The sequence below is a fragment of the Myxine glutinosa genome, chromosome 1 (genome assembly GCF_964187855.1).
Source record: "Myxine glutinosa chromosome 1, kmMyxGlut1.1, whole genome shotgun sequence".
Classification (NCBI taxonomy): domain Eukaryota; kingdom Metazoa; phylum Chordata; class Myxini; order Myxiniformes; family Myxinidae; genus Myxine; species Myxine glutinosa.
The window spans coordinates 267,168,044-267,190,526 of NC_136261.1; the positions used below are offsets into that span (position 1 = coordinate 267,168,044).

Here is a 22,483-nt window from a genome sequence, read left to right on the forward strand (position 1 = left end):
CACATCACTGTGCCTCACCCAATCACCATCAAGCCTTTTGTCCGCCCCATCCTTCCCTTTCTCCGAGCTATTCTGAAATCTCTGACACACCTTCAACAGCTCTCCCTACCTCTTCCTCCTCTTCCACATCTTACCCTACCACTCCTCCCTCCCCCCCCCCCTGTTCTGTATCCGATGCTCCCCCGACCTCTTCATTAACGGGATGGACCTCAAACATCCGGGGCCTTCGCTCAAACTTGACTGATCTCTCCATACAGGTTGTTTCTGACAAACCAGACGTGATCTGCTTAACAGAAACTTTCCTCCTTCATGATGTCTCTGATTCCTTAGTATCTCTCCCGGGTTACTCCCTCCTCCGGTATGATAGACCTGAGCCTCGACCTGGAGGTGGGGTTGCTATCTTTATCAAAAACTCTCTTCCTCACTCGCCCTGCTCTGCCCTCTCTCCACCTCACCCCCCAGGAATACCTCTGGCTATGGCTTCCCCTTCACTCCCACCTTTTGTTAATATGTGTGTTGTACCGTCCACCAAACAGTGATGACTCCATCTAAATCTTGCTGTCTGATAATATGGACCAACTTCTATCTACTCATCCCAACTCTCTCTTCCTCATATGTGGTGATTTCAATTGTCACCATGCCAGTTGGCTGGGTGTGGGTACCTCTCTCACCAGCCATGGCTCCTCAGCAAAGGACTTCTGCCACTCACTGGGACTGACACAATCTGTCAATTTCCCGACCCGGATCTCAGTAAACGGAGCATCTTCTCTTCTGGACTCGGTTATGACTAACTTCCCTGAAAATGTCTGCTGCTCTTCTTCTGCTCCAATCGGCTCATCTGATCATGTGCTTGTTAAAGTGGACATCTCTCTGACCATTCTCAGAAAGCCTCCTCAGCGTCGACGAGTCTGGCATTCCACTCAGGCCAACTGGCACGGTCTTCAAGCAGTCATCAATCATCTGGACTGGTCTCCCATCTCGACCGCCTCTGACATCAACTCATCCTGGGACTTCTTCCAAAGTAAATTGCACTCTCTCACGCACAGATTTATCCCATCTCGTCTTCAGTTGTCATACCCTTCCTCCCGTCCATGGTACACGGAATCTTGTGGTGAGGCTGTTGCCCAGAAACAACTTGCCTTCGTCTCCTGGAAAGCAAATCCAACGGAAAGAAATCTCATTTCAATTCACAAAGCCCGAAACAAGTGTGTGTCCACCCTCAGGAGAGCCAGGAAACAATATCTCTCCGTTCTCAAGACCGAACTCTCTTCTCTGTCTCCCTCTTCCAAATCCTGGTGGCGACTGATCAAATCTGTTTCTGGTGTTTGTTCCCCCTCCATCCCCTCCCTCACCTCAAACGGCTTAACGGCTGACTCCGCACGTGAAAAAGCTGAATGCCTCAACTCTGTGTTTGCCTCTAAATCTTGTGTCCCAAACCCATCCCTCTCTATACGCACCGTACCCAGTCATACCCAGCTGCTCCTGGTCTCTGTGTCCTTTCCTCCTGACAAGGTGGAAAAGTTTCTGTCAACCCTCGACTCTGATTCTGCAACTGGACCTGACGGCATCGGCCCACGGGTCCTAAAATCCTGTTCTTCCGCTCTTTCACTCCCTCTCTCTGTTCTCTTCACCCTCTCTTTTGCTCAAGGTCATCTGCCATCTGCTTGGAAATCAACCAACATCACCGCTTTACACAAAAAAGGTGCAAAAACAGATCCTTGCAACTACAGACCAATCAGCCTTCTCCCAATTATCAGCAAAGTCATGGAATCCATCATTGCTTCGGATATGAAATCTTTCCTCTTCTCCAATGGCTTGATCTCTGATCATCAATTTGGTTTCAGACCAGGTCACTCTACTCTGGACATGCTGCTTCTGCTGTCTCAACAATGGATGGAGGTCCTCAATGCCAAACAGGAAATTAGAGCTGTCTCCCTTGACATATCACGTGCCTTCGATACGGTCTGGCACCCCGCTCTGCTCACCAAACTCTCCTCCTTTGGTATCCATAGAAATCTCCACGCAGGGCTGGCGGACTTCCTCTCTAGTCACAGTCAACGTGTGGCCCTGGATGGGTTTCTCTCATCTCCTCTTCCTGTTCAGGCTGGAGTTCCCCAAGGCAGTGTTCTGGGCCCTGTGCTTTTTCTGGTCTTCATCAATGATCTCTCTGACTCTCTTGAAAATCCTCTCTATGTCTTTGCTGATGACTCCACTCTCTGCCGCTCCATTCCTCATCCCTCAGATCGGCAGTCTGCAGCCTCTTCGCTCTCTGCAGACCTGGACAAAATCGCAGACTGGGCAAACAAGTGGAACATGTCTTTCAATCCTAACAAATCTCACACTCTTACGGTCTCTCCGAAAATACCGACTGGACAACCCTCCCATCCACTTTCTGAATAATCCTCTCCAAGAAGTTCTGTCACTTAAGCTTTTGGGTCTCACTATCTGCCATGATCTTTCCTGGGAAAACCACACTTCCAAGCTGGCCTCCAAAGCCAGTCGTCGAATCGGCATCCTCCGTCATGCGAAGTCCTTCCTTGGCACACCTGAGCTCCTCACCACATACAAGGCTTTCATCTGCAGCTCAATGGAGTAGTGCTCTCCCCTCTCGGCTGGTGCTCCTGCCTCACACCTAGCTCGTCTTCACGCTGTTGAAACCAAAGCGTTCAGAATCATTGGAATCTCCCGCGATGAAGCTATCTCCCGCGATGAAGCTATCTCCGAGGGCCTTTCACTTACTCACCACAGGCAGGTTGGTGGTCTTTCCGTCTTCTACTGACTCCTCTCCGGCCTTGTTCCCCCAGCTCTCTCTGGGCTCTGTCCCCCAAATATTCCTGCAGGTCGCACAAGATCTGCCTGCAACCCTCGTATGGTTAAACTGCCAAAATGAAGACTCTCTGCTCACCTTCACTCCTTCATTCCTCTTTTCTCCCACCTCTGGAACAAACTCCCTCACTCTCTTCAATCCCACTCCTCCCTCCAGGTCTTTAAAACAGCTGTTCACCACCATCTCTCATCTTCCCCCATCCAAAACCTTGATCTTTTCTACCCCTGCTAATTTCACCCCAAATTCACTTTTTTGAAATACCAACTTCTTTCCTGGAAGTCCTTGGTGTCCTTGTGTTTTATACTTCTCCCACCCCCCTCCCCCTTCCCACGCCTCCTTCCCCCAAGCCCTCTCCCTCCCACACATCTCCCGATGTCCCTGCTCTCAAATGTTGTGTTTGTGTGCTTCCACTTCTCTCCCCATATTGTCTACCGCTCCCTCTTTTTATATATTTTGTTTGTCTGTTCGATTTTTTTTTTTGTGCTAAATGTTAGCTCATTCACGAGCCTCGATTCTGTATACAAAAAAAAAAGAAAAAAAAAAAGATGATTCGATGAAATTATGCGGTGGTGTAATGGGAAGTGGGTAATAAATAGGTAGTGTTTTGCTTTTGGTTTCCTTGAATGAAAATGGTCCTTTACTTCATTTATACCATTCGACATTGTGAAATACGAAGCGATACACAAGGTTGATCAAGGCATTTTGTCGGGTGTTCATGGTGTAGCTGTTTGATAGTGATAACTACTAAATTTATGGAACCACATTCCCATACGCAACTTTGCTGAAGACTATCAGTCGCACTTATGGATGATGCATAGTTGAAGCTGTGTGGAAAAAGTATCAGTATATATATTTTTGGTCATATTGATCTAGAGATGTTTGTATACTCAATAGAGAATTGTATACTCCATACAATTAAATATAGATATCAGAAGTTTAAAATGAGTATAGAAACAAGAAAGAGCAATCAGAGATTGCAGACCCTCGCAAGGTGTGTTCGTGTTTTTTAAGGCTTTGTGTTTAAACAAATATGGCGGCCGAACCACGTGACCGATGGTCATCAATATATTTTTTTCTCCACCAATTTATCCCTAGATGACGTTCAAGAAATTTTATTTTGATCAGATGAAGTTTTGTGCTCGTCAAATTATGACGTCATAATGGAGGCACCTATGACATGATAATTAACATATTTTATTCCCCATGGAGAGTTCTTTACAATGAGCCAAATCTCATTTTTTTCTATTCAGAGCTTTCGGAGATATAGACGTGCAAAGTTTTTCAGTTTTTCAAAGATGGCGCCCATACCACGTGACTTATGACATCATAATTATCCTTACAAAATTCGACAGGTGGAGTTGCACCTATGGTGAAAATTCCCTGTCAATCGGACCAACGGTTGCAGAGAAAAATCACATTTCTTCTGTGTGGACAAACAAGCAAACAAACAAACAAACAGACAGCCAGACAGACAAACGGACTCAAATACAATACCCTCTCCTCTGGCGAGGGTAACAAGTATAAGGAAAATAAATTTGTTAGGGGACGGGGAGGGCACAGCCTGAGAGGGAAGAAGGGAGAGATCGAGAAGGAAATGAAAAAAAAATCACTCATAGAGCGATACTTGACAAAAGAGAACAAAGTAGAATGGCACTCGGTAGAGCATCCTTTTGACCTCACAAAAATTGGTGGTTGAATTCTGTGACCTGATATACAAATCGCCTTCAAATTTTAAGTTAATTGGATGAAAATTGACAATTTTAGAAATTTGGTCCATGATGACCTTTTGGCCTATGTTGACCTCAAAAATAGTTGGTGATTGGTTTCAGCATGCCGACATGCAAATCCTATTCAGATTTCAAGTCAATCGGATGAAAATTGAGGATTTTAGAAATTTGAGAATAGTGGTTGAGCTTAGGCCTATGTTGACCTTTTGGCCTATCCTGATCTCAAAAATAGTTGGTGGTTCAATTCAGTTAGCTGATATGAAAATCCTATTCAAATTTCAAGTCAATCGGATGAAAATTGAGGATTTTAGAATTTTGAAAAAAAAGTGGTTGACCTTTGGACTATGTTGACGTTGTGACCCATGTTGATCTCAGAAATAGTTGGTGGTTGAATTCAGTTCGCCGATATGAAATCCTATTCAAATTTCAAGTCAATCGGATGAAAATTGAGGATTTTAGAAATTTGAAAAGAAGGGGTTGGCTGATGTTGACCTTTTGACCTTAAAAAAATATAAGATTTTGTCGGACCACAAACTCTACCATTCGGTGAAGTTTCGTGAATAGTGGGGGGGCCAATGTTTTCCCGTTGAATTCAAATGTTAATTTGTGGACACTGGTTGGGTTGTCTTTAGGGATGATAGAAGTTGTAGAAAAAATATGTCTCCATTTTTTTCAAGTTCTTTATAGCGGCCATTTTGGATTATCAAAATGGCGTTTGTTGAAAACCGAAATTGTCATTATCTTGGCTTCTAAATGACCTAGAGTGTTAATTTTGGTGTCCAAATGTACATATTTGCGGATACTTAATCCAATAAACACACATTTATACACCTACATATGATCAAAAGGGTTCTTATGGCAGCCATCTTGGATTTTCACGCACTTATGCCAACACATATATTTTTTTTTTTCCATCATTTTCACTTCTAAATCACATAAAGGCTGGACTTTAGTGTTCAAATGTACACTTATAATGTCTTTGTGCAATATTTTTAGTTGGCAGTGTTCATTGTTACATTGAAGGATCTCCATCCTCCTCATCATCAGTGTTATCGATTCCCATGGGGCGCTCCTGACCCGTGTTACCACACACCTCTTCATCTGCCCCACACATACACATCTCAGAACAGTTGAGATGCTGAGACCTGCATGAGCAGTGAGACATGCATTGGGTCTTCTTGCAGTTACATTTGATTAGATGTGTGATGGCAGCTGGGGCTGGAGGGTCCTTGGTTGTGATGGGCACCAGCTGATCTCCTTCTGCTCTCCATCCATGTTCTGTTGGTTGTGGAAGCTGGGGGTCCGGTACATCAGCCTGATGCCACACCATGGCCTGGAAATGTGCACGAGCAATGGCTTCATGTAAAGCTCCCCGTGTTGGTGGCAGCTTCTGTGCCTCTAGCTGTTTCTTGGTAAACAGTCTCCACCTCAGCTTGCCCACATCCACAACTGTAGTACGAGGCTCATACAGCTGGCATACAAATGCCTCAATGTCACTTTCTGTGTCAGCTCTCAGCTCCTCAGAGGCCCCAAGGTCATGAAACGCAGATACCACCTCAACAGAGCACCTATTGAGGGCTTGCCAACATGTGAGCTTTCCCTTGCCGGCAAACCGACCAGTCTGGTCTGCTCCCGTGAATGCATGGAATCCTGGTAGGGCTGCAGCCTTCCTGACACCAAGTTCATGTACTATTGGTTCCAGTGAGATTTGCCTCTTCTTGTTCCCCACACCCGTGATGAAGTATGTGTCTTTGCATAGTTCATGGTACCGGTGGAGTGCTAGGATGAATACATCAGTATCAGGTGACTGAATGTACAGCTGTGTTGCACCTCTTCGGACGGCATCTAGACTGTGAAGAAAGATCCTCGTATCAGCCTCCTCCTGGGAGCTACGGAGATGCTGTACATCCATGCAGTTGGAGAAGACATCCTGCCTTGAAGTGACGATGAAGACCTTGGTAGTCCCCTCAAAGTGACACAGAGCTTTCTTTGCCAGATAGACAGTTAGCTCATCTTTGGTGTTGGTGTGCGACAGGAACTGTTTTGCTGTCAGTTTCCCAATCGGGGTGCTGTCTTGAACGTGGTAAGCAGTGGGCGGCTTGCCACCTTGGCGCCTCTCCCGTGTGGCCTCTTTCAGTGAATTTGGCAGATCATATCGGTCAAACACGAGGTGGACTTCATCATACCCGTTGGTCTTGCAGTCCAGTGTTGCATTGAAATGGCCAGCCCACTGGGCACATGTTTTGACCCATTGTGGCTTACCCATTGCTTGCACTAATGCCATGCCGTCTATGACAGTCACCTTCTTGGGAGGGGGTGGAGTATGTTCAGGATTGTCGTCGTCTGGCTGCTGACCAGTGCCAGTTGACTTCTTGGGTAGATCTTCTAGGATGCCCATGAGCTTGCTTTTGTCTGTGCATGGTAGTAGTGTCCCAGCCATTGCAAAGAGGGTTCGTGGAAGCGCGGTGAATTCATATTGACCTATGGCATCCTTCAAGTTGATCTCTGGTCGTGAGCGGGCCACGATCAGCATGCGCGCAAACAGTGACCTGTCGTCTTTCAGCTCTACAACCTTGTCTGCCAGTTTGTGCTTCACAGCTTTCCTGGCACTCTTCCACATCTTCAGTTTGACCTTTCCCATTCTGGCCCAAAGGTTGATTTCATTTGTGTTGATGCGCTCTGCAACAAACGTGTTATACGCTTTCTGACCAATCTCATCTTGGTTGCAGACATCCTTCTGTACTTCAGCTGGCATCACCACCTTGGTGATGATAGTCGTCAGGTCTTCACCCTCATGCGTCATGGGATTCATGGACTCTCTGATCACATTCTTCAGTCGACGAATGCTGTCTTCCTGCCGAGCCCAGACTGTGGTTGATAGGTCGTGGTGCTCCTTGCGTGTAGCTGATTGTGAGCCAGCCATCTGACGGGCTTCTTCAGCAAGCCTACTCAGCTCTGGTGCTGTCAGAAAGAACCTTTCGCGGGCACTGGCATTCTGGGTAATGCCCACAATACCCCCTGTCACCTTCATGATCCTGTTGATGTGCTCCAGTGCATGGTCCACACCTACAGCACAGAAGGGGATTTCATTCTTATGGACACTGAAGTTCCCATCCATGAACTCTTGGTAGATCCCTGGATCTGTCATCTTCAGGGCCTTCATCTCTGCAAGGTACCGGGGAGTCAGCCTGGCATATTTCTGTTTGTCATGTGCAAAGAAGTATATGCACATCTCATCCAGTGAAGACAGGTGAAGCTCAAATTGTCCATCACGGGTGGCACGGATGAATGTGTATATCAGCATTATCATCCGCATGTAGCGTCGCACAAACTTGAACAGTGGACTCTTGGCTTCTTTCCTCTCATCAAACTTTGCCATGGCCTCCAGGACTTCGTTTGACTCGAGGACAGCTAGCATGTTGTTCTGCGCGCTTGTCATCTCCTCTCGGTTGTGTAGATGACAGCTCTGGGCAACCTGTTGTGCTGACTGGGTACATGGGCCCCTCAGATGGGGATGCTCTTGGAAGAATTCGTCCACATAGAGGTCGAAGAGGGCTTGGACAGTGGTGATGTGGGCCTCCAAAGCCCTCTTCATGTGCTTGGCTTCCAGTATTTGTCTGGTCGTTGTTGGGCCATAGATATCAGCCTCAGACCAAGCCTCGTCAAGACCACTGTCCTCTATGGCATTCCCAGCAGCCCTCAGTGCAGCCATCACAGTGTGCATCTCCCCTAGTCGCAGTACCCACTTGCCTTTGCAGTCATCTCTGGTCATCTCCAGCTGTTTGGCTCGCTCATACAGGGCCATGTCTAAGGTGATCACTGTCTTCCTATCGGGACCCATGACCATGCAGTTGATTTGCTGTGTCTGTTTCAAGACTGTTATCAGTGTTTGCCATTCATGGGCTGGTGCTGCTACCAATGGCAGGGCGTTGACCTCTGTCAGAGGCTTCGAAGAGGAGAGCAGTGAGTTGTAGGCTGTCCAAGTTGGGATATCGTGATGCTTGATCCTACTGCCAGGTGGTTGTTTTGGATCGTGGACGAGTGACCCAACAGGGTCAGCATGCTGGGGTTCTGCAGCTTGCAGCTGGTCATCTGGTGGAATGATGTCGTCTTGTACGTCCTCAGCTTCAGCTGTTCGCATGATTGTGCGTGAAAGTAGCCACACTGTGTCCGTCGCAGAGTACGGCTTGGTGACATCTGGGTTTGACCGTGTCTTGAAGCTATACGTGGTACCTGTGGCAGATTGTTTGTTTGGTGCTTGGCAAGGAACAAAGTCTGGAGCAGTCAGAACCTTGAGTGAGCGGTGTCTGGCCTTTCGGTCATGTAGTGTCAGTGTTCTATGTTCATCTGTGGAGGGTGCATGTTCCCGTCGTTGGTAGAGTGCCCAGGCTGTAGCATGGAGTGTCCGCTTCCCATCAGGTGTGTCTTCATTGAAGTCACTGTTGTCCACTGCAAAGAAGACAAACGTCCCTATGCGCATGGTTCTTGGAAAGTATACACCCTGTTCTGTCGTAGACTCTATGACTGAGTTGGCCAGCTGTGTCTCCAACCGCAAGATCCGACTATAATCAACAGACAGACCGAACCCATGCAGGAAATCCAGAAGCTTCTTGTTTCTGGTGGACTGATGGACTACAATGGCAACGGCAAGCTGCTGTGGCCATTCTAAGCGATGGCGGAATGGTGCATCTGGCTCTTTGGGCTTGTACGTGACTTGGCGTTTTGACTTGTAGCCGTACATGATGTTCTGACTGATGGTTATAACATCTCGATGAATAGTGGCTGAGCGCATAGTCTCTGGCTCAATGCTCGTGGCTGGTCCTTCCAGTAGCCAGCGGAGGAAAGCATAGAGTACTTTGGGTACATGCTTTTCAGCATCATCAGTGTTCATTTCTCCTTCAAATTGCCATGGGTGCTTGTTCTGACAAGCAATGGCACTGCGGAGAACAGAGGCACTCTCAAACAGTTGTTCGATGTTTTTTTCATTTGTCTTCGTCATTGCATCTTCGACAGCTGCATCACGCACGGCAGTGGAGAATACACAGTCTGACTCGTTTCGACGTTTTGGTTTCATGAAGTGAACGTCATCAATGTGAGAGTTGATTTTCTCCTTCATGCCTTGGGTAGTAGGTGATGGGACATTGTGCACACCATTATTGTCAAGAATCCTGGAGTAAACCGACTTCAGGTCAGACATGTTGAGAATTTCACCAGCTTGGAGTAGAGAGCGAACAAGGCTGACAAACTCAATGTCTGCGGCTATTTTGATAACATTAGTTTCTTGCAGTATGTGTTCTTTGTCATCACTTGATGTCCCACTCTTGGGAGCACGTTGGACATTCTGCACCCAGCATGGGAGATGATACTTGACGTCGATCGCATGAGCATCATGTGCACTGATGGCAGCACTCAGCTGAACTTTCCACTTGTGGTTGCTGCCTTCTTCAACAGCTTTCTTCAGCTGTTTACCTGCGTTGAACGTGCATACAACATGTACACTTTCCTTAGTGACCTCTTGACAGAAGAAACAAAGGTCTCTGTTGAATGGAGTTGATGATGAACGTGTGAAGCGAAGAGTCTCGTCTTGCGTAGAACCTGAGGTACTTGCAGCGGCAGGTGCAGAAGAAGGACGTCCACACCTCTTATGAAGATGCTGGGTGTCGCCATGTTCGCAGGCTTTCTGGTGGCGAACTCTAGCACGCTCCAGGTGAGCAGTGTTGCATGTAGATCCATAACATGCCCGGTGCCACTTTGCTTTATTGTTCCTCAAGTCAGTGGCAGTGAAACAGCTTAATCGTTCGCTGATCTGTTTGAAGTCGGCATCACCATATCGTGCCCTCTCCTGGATGAACTGGAGAAACTTTGCATATGAGCCCAGTGCTGGCTCAGTCACTAGTGCACCTTGGGGATCCTGGCACTGAATGCAAAGTGTGAAATCAGTTTCTTTCTTGGTTTTCTTGCTTTTTGGCTCCATCATAGCTCAGGGTCACGAATCTGGAACATACAAATAACAAATAACAATTAAGATAGATGTGCATTAAGTTAGATTTTGGACACTGGTTCGGCTGTGCCATAAAAACCTATTTTTATCCCTTGTAGGTTATTAAAGAAGGTTTCATTCAATTCTCTATCCCCAAAAATGTACAACTGGACACCAGAATCGAAACTCTAGGTCATTTAGAAGCCAAGATAATGGAATTTTACGTTTTCGACATCCGCCATTTTGAAAATCCAAAATGGCCGCCATAAAGAACTTGAAACAATTGGAGACATATTTTTTCTAGAACTTATATCATCCCTAAAGACAGCCCAACCAGTGTCCAAAAATTAACAAGCAATTTCACCGGGCATTTCAATCTGCTACATTGGCCCCCCCACTAGAAGGTCAGTTCAAAATTGTGACCTGTACACAAGTATAAGTGAGTGGACAGATAAACCAAACCCACACACAAACAAACACACGCACAAACCGGACTGATCAACATACTTGAACAAAAAAATTTTTTTTGCCAAGTAATAAAAGGTGCAGCTTCTCTACTCCTTTAGTTTGTATCCATGATGCACATTATATTCTTCGTATCTCTATAATAATACGCTTGTTCGTCCGTCCATCCATCCATCCATCTGTGTGTAACATTCATTTCCACCCATTGGTTGGACAGCTGGCCTGACCCCACCCACAATTTCAACCTGAAAAATCATACGGCCACCATGTTGGTGCGAACTGCTATGCCAAGCTAAAGACATCTTCAGAGCTGTCATATTCACAATTGCCATGCCCTCGCTATAGGTTTTCCCTTCAGTGTAAAATGACCAAAGCGACAGTTAAAAGGGTTTTGAGCCGATAGGCGTCACAGGCCTTGTGAAAATAGGCCTCAGCGATTGAGGTTGTGGTCTGTCTATACACCACCCAAATAACTATGTGACATTCTCTCAAGCAGGGCTTTTACCGCGGATGTTACATGGGACCTTGCTAATAGTTCCGACTATTTTGTCTTAAACGACTTCACCATGGACCATAAAACTCATGTCGTTGTAAAGGTCTTTGTCCGAGGACTTCCCGGAATATCGCGAGATCGTGAAAGAAAACATCCATCATTATTTACTTTTAATGATGTGTATATATTCATCAGGATGTGTATATATGTTACACGAGTATATTCCACTGTTTTGATAAGGGAATGCAGAAATATGTATTGGTCGATGCGGGAATACTCGTTTGATTTTAGTTGGGGGGGGGGGGGGGGGGTTGGACATAGTTTGGGTTGTGGGATGTGAATGGGGGGGGGGGGGGAGATGGGAAAGAGTTTGGAGGTTAAGGCTTTGAGTGAGAGTGGGTGGTGGGGAGAGGGTTTGAAGACTTGAAGTGGGGAGGGGTTGATGACTTGAGTTTAGGAGGGGGATTGATGACTTCGAGTTTGGGAGGGGGGTTGATGACTTGGTGTTGGGAGGGGGGTTGATGACTTGGTGTTGGGAGGGGGGTTGATGACTTGGAGTTTAGGAGGGGGGTTGATGACTTGGTGTTGGGAGGGGGGTTGATGACTTGGTGTTGGGAGGGGGGTTGATGACTTGGTGTTGGGAGGGGGGTTGATGACTTGGTGTTGGGAGGGGGGTTGATGACTTGGTGTTGGGAGGGGGGTTGATGACTTGGAGTTTAGGAGTGGGATTGATGACTTGGTGTTGGGAGGGGGGTTGATGACTTGGTGTTGGGAGGGGGGTTGATGACTTGGTGTTGGGAGGGGGGTTGATGACTTGGAGTTTAGGAGGGGGATTGATGACTTGGTGTTGGGAGGGGGGTTGATGACTTGGTGTTGGGAGGGGGGTTGATGACTTGGTGTTGGGAGGGGGGTTGATGACTTGGAGTTTAGGAGGGGGATTGATGACTTGGTGTTGGGAGGGGGGTTGATGACTTGGAGTTTAGGAGGGGGATTGATGACTTGTGGCTTGTGAAGGGGAGGGGAGGGGCGCGAGTTGGGTATTTGAAGTCACATTTTACATTGCGCAGATGTTCCACGGCTCCCTGCTAGTAATCTTATAATGAATTAATTATATTTCATGAATACATTATATTATACAACCTATTGGACCGAGAATAGACACAAAATCACAATAAACCCTCCCAAATTTCCAATGTGCAAACCTGCATGGGAATATTATCCCCCAGAGTTTAACGCAGCATGTGCATTAAACAAAAGCGTTTTACTGTTGCATTTTGGATAACACTACACGTTGGCGTCGATACAAATCCTTGCTCGAAGCCTAGCATTTCAAAGTATAGAGCACAGACAAACAACGTTGGGAAGCCAATGACAAAACTCCCAATATAACTTGCCAAAAAACTGCTTCGGCAGCATCAACACTCACTCTGTAAAGCGTATGGTACGTCAAATCTAATGAAATGCAGTTTACCCACACTTTGGGTAGATGGAGTATATTAATAATTTGCTGAATAAAGTATATGCTGTAAATACAAACTGATGGATGTTTTTGTGGTATAATTTTTACATTATACGCCATGAAAATGATAAACCTTCTTTAGGTTGATTCAAAACATTAACGTACATTAATCGCAGCAAATGAATGAGCAGAAAATCCCAGGATGGTACTTGTATGAAACACTTACTCCCTATGGGAGAGTAATCATCCCTCCCTCTGACGGGGGTCAGTAAAACACTTGCACTGTGCCATATGTACAGTGCAAAACTGCAAATAGTCTCCACAGCCGACTTGTAATACCCTCACACACCACCAGGTGGTGCTATAAGTACACATTACGGTTGATAACAAACAAACACCTACCTACCGTGATTTTCACTTTTATTATATACACTACCGGTCAAAAGTTTTAGAACACCTCAATTTTTCCAGTTTTTATTGAAATTTACGCGGTTTAATGTCCAGTGAATAACCTGAAATGGTACAAAGGTAAGCAGTAAACTGCTCGAGGTAAAAAAAAAGTTTAGGTTAGCAAAAACGGGTAAATAATGTAAATTGCATAGTTATATTGTAAAAAAGGTCTTCTTCAGGGAACAAGTAATGGGTTAACAACTTACAGCTATTCTGCAGCAATGTAAGTAAATTAAGCCTTGAAAGTTGATGCAAACAATTCCTACAGGTGTCCCAACCTCTGCTGATTACTTGATTACAAACGCCCTGTCTGTATAAAAGCAGTATTGGAACAGACTGTTATTACACCCTCTGAAGCATTATTTGGACAATATTGCACTGCAGGAGGTAGTATATTGCTATCATAATGGCGAGAAAAAGGCAATTAACAAAGGAAGACAGACAGACCATTATAACCATTAAAAGTGTAGGTCTTTCCTTTGCCAAGAAATTGCAAAGAAAGCCAAAGTGTCAGTGAGTACAGTTTCCTACACCATCAAAAGGCACTTGGAAACTGGAGGAAACTCTGACAGGAAGAGGTCTGGCAGACCCAAAGCCACAACAGAATCAGAAGACAAGTTTCTGAGAATCAACAGCTTGCGTGATAGGTGGCTCAGAGGACAACAGCTTCAAGCACAGCTTAACACTGGTCGAAGTACGCAAGTTCCATTTCAACTGTGAAGTGAAGACTTCGAGCTGCAGGTTTGACAGGTCGAGTGGCAGTAAGAAAGCCATTGCTAAGATGGCTAATAAGAAAAAGAGGTTTGCCTAGGCCATGAAGCACCGCCAGTGGACAACTGAAGACTAGAAGAAGGTCTTATGGACCGATGAATCAAAATTTGAAATCTTTGGTTCATCAAGCAGGGTTTTTGTACGCCGTCGAGTAGGTGAAAGGATGGTTCCTCAGTGTGTGACACCAACTGTCAAACATGGAGGAGGAAGCGTGATGGTCTGGGGCTCTTTTGCTGGATCCAGAGTCGGCGACTTGCACCCTGAACCAAAAGGGCTACCACAGCATTTTACAGCACGATGCAATACCCTCTGGTATATGCCTAGTTGGTCAGGGGTTCATCCTACAGCAAGATAATGACCCGAAACACACCTCCAGGCTATGTCAAAACTACCTTCGAGGAAAAGAACAAGATGGTAGGCTTCAAATCATGGAATGGCCAGCACAGTCTCCAGACTTAAACCCCATCGAGCTGGATTGGGATGAACTGGACAGAAGGGTGAAAGCAAAGCAACCTACAAGTGCAACACATTTGTGGTGGGAACTTCTGCAACAGTGTTGAGAAGAGCTTCCCGAACAATATTTGATTTCCATTGTAGAAAGAACGCCACGAGTGTGTTCGGCGGTTGTATCTGCAAAAGGTGGCTGCTTAGCTGAGTCAAAAATTTAAGTTAAATTTTGTTAAAGAAAATGATTCTATGATTTATTTTTCATCTGCAATTGTTTATTTGTTCTATGCTTAATTTCAGAGTACATTGAGACATTAAACTGTGTAAATTTCAATAAAAACTGGAAAAATTGAGGTGTTCTAAAACTTTTGACCGGTAGTGTAGAATATGTTTAACTGTAGATGCATGGACAGATAACCTAGCATTTTATGCAATAAATGTGTGCTCTATATAAACACAAGCAAGTGCCCATGTATGCTGCACTAGTAAATATGTAGTGACCTTACTGTACCAAATTAAGATTGTGCAGCACAAGCAAGTGTGTACCGTATGTGAGAAAGAGTGCGTTCATGGCTGGCTCCCTGGCGGTCCATTTTATTGATGAACGCGATCAAGGGTACCCCGTAGCGCCGGCTTTGCCGCTCCACCGTGAGGGTCTGGCACTGTACTCCCCCGACTGCGCAGAGCACCAGCACTGCGCCATCCAGTACCCTCAGAGAACGCTCAACTTCCACGGTGAAATCCACATGCCCTGAGCAAAGTACATGAAACATTATCCTCATTGATCGTTTTGCTCACCTTGAAAGAAGCAATACAATACCAATGAAGGAAAATACTTTCTAATCTACTACTGCTACATTAAATTACTAGTTGTTTGAAAAGGAATTTGGGGTTCGTTGGGGGAATGGGGGGGGCGGGGGAGTATTTTTCAGCTGCTGATAGATGTACAAACTTTGTACTGCATTGTCAGATCTTCTTCTTCTTGCATATGCAGCACAAGGCAGTGCGGTAGCATCATTGGCTGAGGGCATGGCTGTGCCGTTGATGCAGTGCCCTCTGCTGGTTAGGGGGGGGAATTTGGTAATCTGGTCATGGTGCCGTCGATAGCTCGTCTAATGTTCGTGAAGGACACGTGGGATATTTAATGTCCACCAACTAATGGCCTAAGCTGGGACGCGCAGTTTAAAGTCCATCCGAGGGATGGCGCAGCCATTGGTGAATCACCGTGCTTGTGAAACACAATGGGATGAAAGTTTATAGCTGGGTCTGGGATTCTATACCAGGTTACACAGCTTAGATGCGAGTGTGCGTACCTCTAGTCGAGGCCATCCAGCCAGCCTATTTATCAGATTCTTTGAAAAGATTAAAGATTGAAAACATGTTTCAATTGAAACATGCTTCATGTTTGTTTTGATGTTTGTTTCATGTTTGTTTTGTTTGTTTTGAAACAAAACATGTTTCAATTTTATTCAAAATAAAAACCAAGGCAAAATACCATTCAGTTTCATGCTGTTTACATGATGTGCACACATCTCGTATATGCCTTGAACATGATGTATCCAGATTCGTATCTTCACCAAAATCGAATCCATTTGTCCTCGTCACACATCCAACTTGCCCACCAAGTTTTGTCCAAATACGTCCACAAGTTTTTGAGATATTGTGTTATATATCGTTGTTGTCTCTTTCACTCAATGGTGAAAAATCACTTTTTAAAAATCTCACATCCAGATTCGAATTTGGATCTTCACAAAATCTAATCAATTCATCCTTGTGACACACCCAACATGTCCACCAGTTTTTATCTGAATCCGTCCATAACTTTTTGAGATATCCTGCTCACAGATAAACAGAGAGACAGACAAGGATGAAAACATAACCTCCATCCACCTTCGGTGGTGGAGGTAATTACAGGTGCCTTAACGTCCCTTCCAAAATATGGTGGACTCAATGATGTAAGGCCCTATCAATAGGGCCAGTAATAAAACTGTAAGGATGTGATGCAAGGCCAGAAATAAAACCAAGACTGGACAATGTAAAGCCAACTACGTTACCTCTACAAAATCTTGAGCTAGTCCTTCAATTGATAGCGAGACATGTGATTTCACCATTGTCCACTCGATTGTCTCTGCACAATCAGGGTTTCCATCTAATGAACCCACAAGGCACATCTAATGAACCCACCAGGCACATCTAATGAACCCACCAGGAACATCTAATGAACCCACCGACCTTCTCAAATAAAGCTTTCTCCACACAATTCCTTCTTTTGACAATGCGTAAAAGTTATTTCACTGCGTATGCAAATCTCCAAAGTGTGTACCAGGAGTGTCGATGATGTTGATTTCAGTTTGTCCCCATGCAACATGAGTGGCTGCTGATTGAATGGTGATCCCTCTCTGTCTCTCTAGCTCCATAGAATCCATAACTGCACCAACACCATCCTTTCCTTTCACCTGCAGGGAAATATTGCGTGCAAAGTATTGATGGCCTAAGCAAGAAAAAGGTAAGGCATTAGAACCGATACAAAGTGAAGTACGTTCAACAAACCTCGTGCATTTTGCTTATTCGTCCTGAATAAAATAAAATTCGTTCTGTCAGCGTCGTTTTGCCTGAATCGATGTGGGCGGAGATTCCCAAATTTCGGATCCTCTCATTGGGTATGATGTCTGTGGTTTCTCCAACACCTTGCTTTTGTGATCGACTTCCAGTTGTGGCAATTGTACGCTGCAGGGCGAGGTTATACAGACAGACATGTTATTACTCATGATATAGTACCGTGCATATCACATTTACTATCTCAGACAATTAGATTGATGATTAATCTGAAGGAAGAATTCCTACAGCTCACCATACCATGAAAATAAAACTGTCGGACTCTGCACGTACACATACTGGGCCGATTACTATCATATAGGCTGACTTAGCGGACTAGATGCATGGTTCGCCATGCAAAGTATACACCTACTCTGCAGGAAACTGCCGACTTTTACAGACAGTTTTCATAAGAGTTGAAGAACTAGAACAGCACTCTTCGACATCTGGGCATCGACCGATCCACATTATTACATCATTATACATACTTGTACCAAGTTTGATTTAAATCACTTCAGCTGTTCTCGAATATCACATTTTTACCTGACATGACATCTGACCTTTCACCTTTCATGCTGAAATCTAATCAGTTCATCATAGTTTATACTTGTACAAAGTTTGGTCAAACTCCCATCACTAGTTCAGAAGTTAGTGCAGTAATATAATTTTTACTTAACAGGTCATCTGAACTTTGACCTCTTGACCCCATAATGTAATCCATTTATCTTTACATCCTTATGGATACTTGTACCAAGTTTGACTTAGTTCCATTCAGTTGCTCTTAAGTTATCACGGTAATGATAATCTATTACAGACTTTGACATTTGACCTTTTGATCCAAAAATCAAATCAGTTCATCTTTGCATCATGATATACACTTGTATCAAGTTTGGTCAAAATCCCATCACTGGTTCACAAGTGAGCTCGGGAACAGAATTTTTACCGAACATGACCTTTGACCTTTGACCTTGTGGTCCAAAAATCTAATCAGTTCATCTTTACATCATTATACATACCGGTACCAAGATTGACTTAGATCCTTTCAGCCGTTCTCAAGTTATCGCAAGATTGAAAACCTATCACGGACCAACAGACACACGGACGGACACACAGACAGACGGACAACCCGAAAACATAATGCCTCCAAGGACTTCGTCAGTGGAGGCATAAAAATCGAATTCATGTTTTGTCCATTTGAGGAGTAGGAAGGGGGAAAGGGGTTGGAGGGAGTGAGACTGTTCATTAGGGTGCATCATTTTTCACCTTGGTTTGAACACTTCCTGTCCCTACCCTACAAATATTCCATTTTATGAATGAAAATCATACTTGTGAAGATTGGGCTGGTTTCGATAATGTTTTAGGGGGACCACCGCCCAGTATTCCAAGTTCCAGATTTTCCCAGATGTTGATGTTAAACCATTGACCAGGTTGGCAAAGATCGGTCAAATCACCCCCCAAACATCATAAAAACAACGAAGGGCCAGCCAGGTATGACAATTGGGAAGGTCTTCCAATTTTTCCCTTTCAGCGCTGGTATCCAACCTCATGAATGTCACTTTCATTTTCAGAAATATCACAAAAAAGGTTCAGAATTTGAGAGTAAATTTACGTTTTTGTTCTTTCTTAGTGATAAGTGACAAATTAGCGATGGATGAAGTTGCGCCAAAAAATGGGCAAGAGATAAAAGTCAGGCAGTGGGGTCGAAAGCAAGCAGACTCGTCAGAAGGCAGAGATATTTAGATTGGGAAGCGCCATGTCTGCGTCAAGAAATTGAGCTTACTGGACTGCACCTACCAATATGCAGACAAGATTTATGCTGTTCTCAAAAAGAGAAGGTTTACTGTATCGCAAAGAGGAGAGTTTGCCGCTCAACAGAAGTAAATGGGAGAGTGCAAAGATAGTCGATTCAAATATTAAAAGATTCTATAAAAAGGCAAATGTTCAAATGGCCTCTGAGCCGAAGGGCTGCGAGAAGATAACGAGGAAGATGAGAGAGATCCCCAAAAATCGCAGAATTGCAAGAGTTCAGTAGAAACATTGCATGAAAATGAAGACAGAGCTCGAGAAAACTTTCCAAATTTGGTCAGCGAATGCTGAAGGTATGATAAAGAATACTAAAGATAGAGAATCCTTGAAATCAATGAAGACTGATCGTGTTGTGACAATGTTTGCTGCTTCGTGTGATTTTTTTAAAAAAAATTCAAATTTTCCAGAATTTCGAAGCCTTTGTGGTCCCCCTAAATTTGCCACAATTTTGTCGAAATTTATGCTGGAGTTAACCTTTAGGAAGTGTAAAAAATAAGCGTAGGGACAGGATGATTGTCAAAACGCTTTCAAAAAGGGTGAAAATATGCACATTACTGTTCATTGATAAATAATGGCATGGAAAATAGTGCTATTCTCCCATGGCAATGCTCCGAGGGACTGATGGGCTGAAGCATTTTATGGAAAAAGGTCATTCTGTTTCCATCTCCATAATTACCTCCGTCACCAAAGGTGAATGGAGGTCATGTTTTCATCCTTGTCTGTCTGTCTATGAACAGGATATCTCAGAGTTATGAATGGATTCGGATGAAATTTGGTGGACATGTTGGATGTATGACAAGGACTAATTGGTTATATTTTGGTGATTATCTGGGTCAGAATCCGGATACAAGAGGTTTCCACCCCTCAGCCCAAATTGGGCTAAGGGGTATTGTCGTCACGGGCGTCCGCGTCGTCCGGGTGTCCGTCAACTTTTGGTTTCCGTCAATTTCAAGGAGAACGGCTTGTCCGATTAAATCCATTTTTGCAGTGTGTGTTGGGGTTGAGTAGAGGAAGGTTCCTTTCGAAAATGGGCGCGCTGCGATTTTCAATATGGCCGCCACGGCAGCCATCCGGGCGTCCGTCAACTTTTGGTTTCCGTCAATTTCGAGCAGAATGGCTTGTCCGATTAAATTCATTTTTGCAGTGTGTGTTGGTGTTGGGTAGAGGAAGGTTCCTTTCGAAAATGGGTGCGCTGCGAATTTTCAATATGGCCGCCACGGTAGCCATCTTGAAATTGGTTTCCGTCAATTTCGAGCAGAACGGCTTGTCCGATTAAATCCATGTTTGCAGTGTGTGTTGGGGTTGAGTAGAGGAAGGTGCCTTTTGAAAATGGGCGCGCTGCGATTTTCAATATGGCCGCCACGGCAGCCATCTTGAAATTGGTTTCCGTCAATTTTGAGCAGAACGGCTTGTCCGATTAAATCCATTTTTGCAGTGTGTGTTGGGGTTGAGAGGAGGAAGGTTCATGGGCACGCTGCGATTTTCAATATGGCCGCCACGGCAGCCATCTTGAAATTGGTTTCCGTCAATTTCAAGCAGAACGGCTTGTCCGATTAAATCCATTTTTGCAGTGTGTGTTGGGGTTGAGTAGAGGAAGGTACCTTTCGAAAATGGGTGCGCTGCGATTTTCAATATGGCCGCCACGGTAGCCATCTTGAAATTGGTTTCCACCATACATGGGCTGAGGGGTTATGCCCGCTTTGCGGTGCTATTTATTTAATTTATAAAATCATTCTTCATAATTGAGATAGGGACATAAACGATATATAGCATATTTCAAAAAGTTGTGGACGACTTATGACAAAACAAGGTGGATGAGTTGGTTAGGCGACAAGATCAAGCCGATTAGATTTTGGTTCAGGTCCAAATCCAGATCTGGCCTATCAGTGGGATAAAAAACATAAACTGTTCAGCTTGGTGGAGATATATATACGCTCTACCGAGTGTCGTTGTCGTTTCTGATGGTTAGGCCCATTTGAGTGGAAGTAAACTTGCCATTTCACAAGTCCGACAGGATGTTGTAGCAGTAACACCATAGTAAATGTTTTGTTAAGTAAATGTTGTCATAGATTCATTGAACGTATTGTCAATGTTAAGGGTGTTAGCTTGTTGCATAACACACACACCGCCAACTATTGGGGATGCCTCCTCGTGGTGGTTGTACCCCAAAAATACAAGCCGGGACCAAATCTTCCCCATTCTTCCCTGCCACCTGGATTCGTCAGGGCATTGCCGTCACGGTCAGAGTGCTGATCGGTCCCCATGGACCGGCCCTTTCCCTTTTCTTTTTTTTCTTTCTCCTCTTCTCTTCTCTTCTCTTCTCTCTCCTGACTTCGTGAAGGCTGTTTCCCCCCCCACCCCCCCCCCCAAACACCATCCTGGATGTGGGGGGATCTCTGGGTCGCTCCTGGGAGATCAATCGGCTGTGTCCGTGCCGTGGGCTTGGTCAAGAGAACTGTCCAGGACTATACAACACCACCACCACCACGAACACACACACACACACACACACACACACACACACACACACACACACACACACACACACACACACACACACACACACACACACACACACACACACACACACACACACACACACAACACCTAGTCCTAGTGGATGACTATGGCATGCATGGCAATACTGTGGACATGTACTTCCTGAGTCACCACCTGGCAGGGTGTGCGGGACGTGTAACATGCTTACTTGGGCTAACATCGGCTCAGTGTCCTTTCACACAAGCGTCTGAAACAGTCATGTTGGGGTTTTCCATGACAACTAAACTTGTTTTCAAATAAACCGCCTTAAAAACAAATGCTGACAGAAATGTCATTATGTACAAACAGGAGAAAGAATAAATCTTCAAAAATTATCAACGATTAGATCATGACATTAAAATAAAGCATGCTTGTCTATAACAATAATAATCTATATAATAATAGCGTAAGGACTCGACGTTGTTATCCCTTTTACGCCGCACCCAGTGACCCGATGCCCACAGCACTAATGGATTTACGATCTACGAACCGCGCTCTTTGTTTTTCACGTATAGCCATACTCGAAAAATCTGAATTAGCCGACGTTGGGGCCCAAAGGCATCCGATTAACTGCCGATACGACGCCATCTTACGACACCATCGTATTGGCGTCTGCTGGGCGAAGGCAAAGCAAGCCGTCCGCTGATTGGACAATCCAGAGCATGCATTTGTGCCGGTGTCGGCGATCGTTGTTCATATACGCACTCTTCATTCTCATCTTTCTTCCTAACTCTTACTCGGACAAGCAAATCCCCTATGCCATCCATAATGGTACACTCTATCCATACACCACATCCTCCCTTCCGTGGATGTTCGACGGGTTTCGGCTAGTCTATAAAAAAATAGCGTAAGGACTCGACTTTGTTATCCCTTTTACGCCGCACCCAGTGACCCGATGCCCACGGCACTAATGGATTTACGATCT

The 22,483-nt window shown here is 44.9% G+C and overlaps 1 protein-coding gene across 1 annotated transcript in view; it reads right to left on the reverse strand.

The window, feature by feature from the left end:
- GFM1 (G elongation factor mitochondrial 1) overlaps nt 1-22,483 on the reverse strand; it is a 94,766-nt gene that overhangs the window by 71,245 nt on the left and 1,038 nt on the right. The window contains exons 2-4 of the mRNA XM_068131542.2: nt 17,170-17,346; nt 16,943-17,075; nt 15,166-15,370 (exon numbers count right to left, since the gene is read on the reverse strand). Coding sequence (XP_067987643.1) covers nt 15,166-15,370; nt 16,943-17,075; nt 17,170-17,346 — 515 coding nt within the window. The remainder of the gene's footprint in view (nt 1-15,165; nt 15,371-16,942; nt 17,076-17,169; nt 17,347-22,483) is intronic.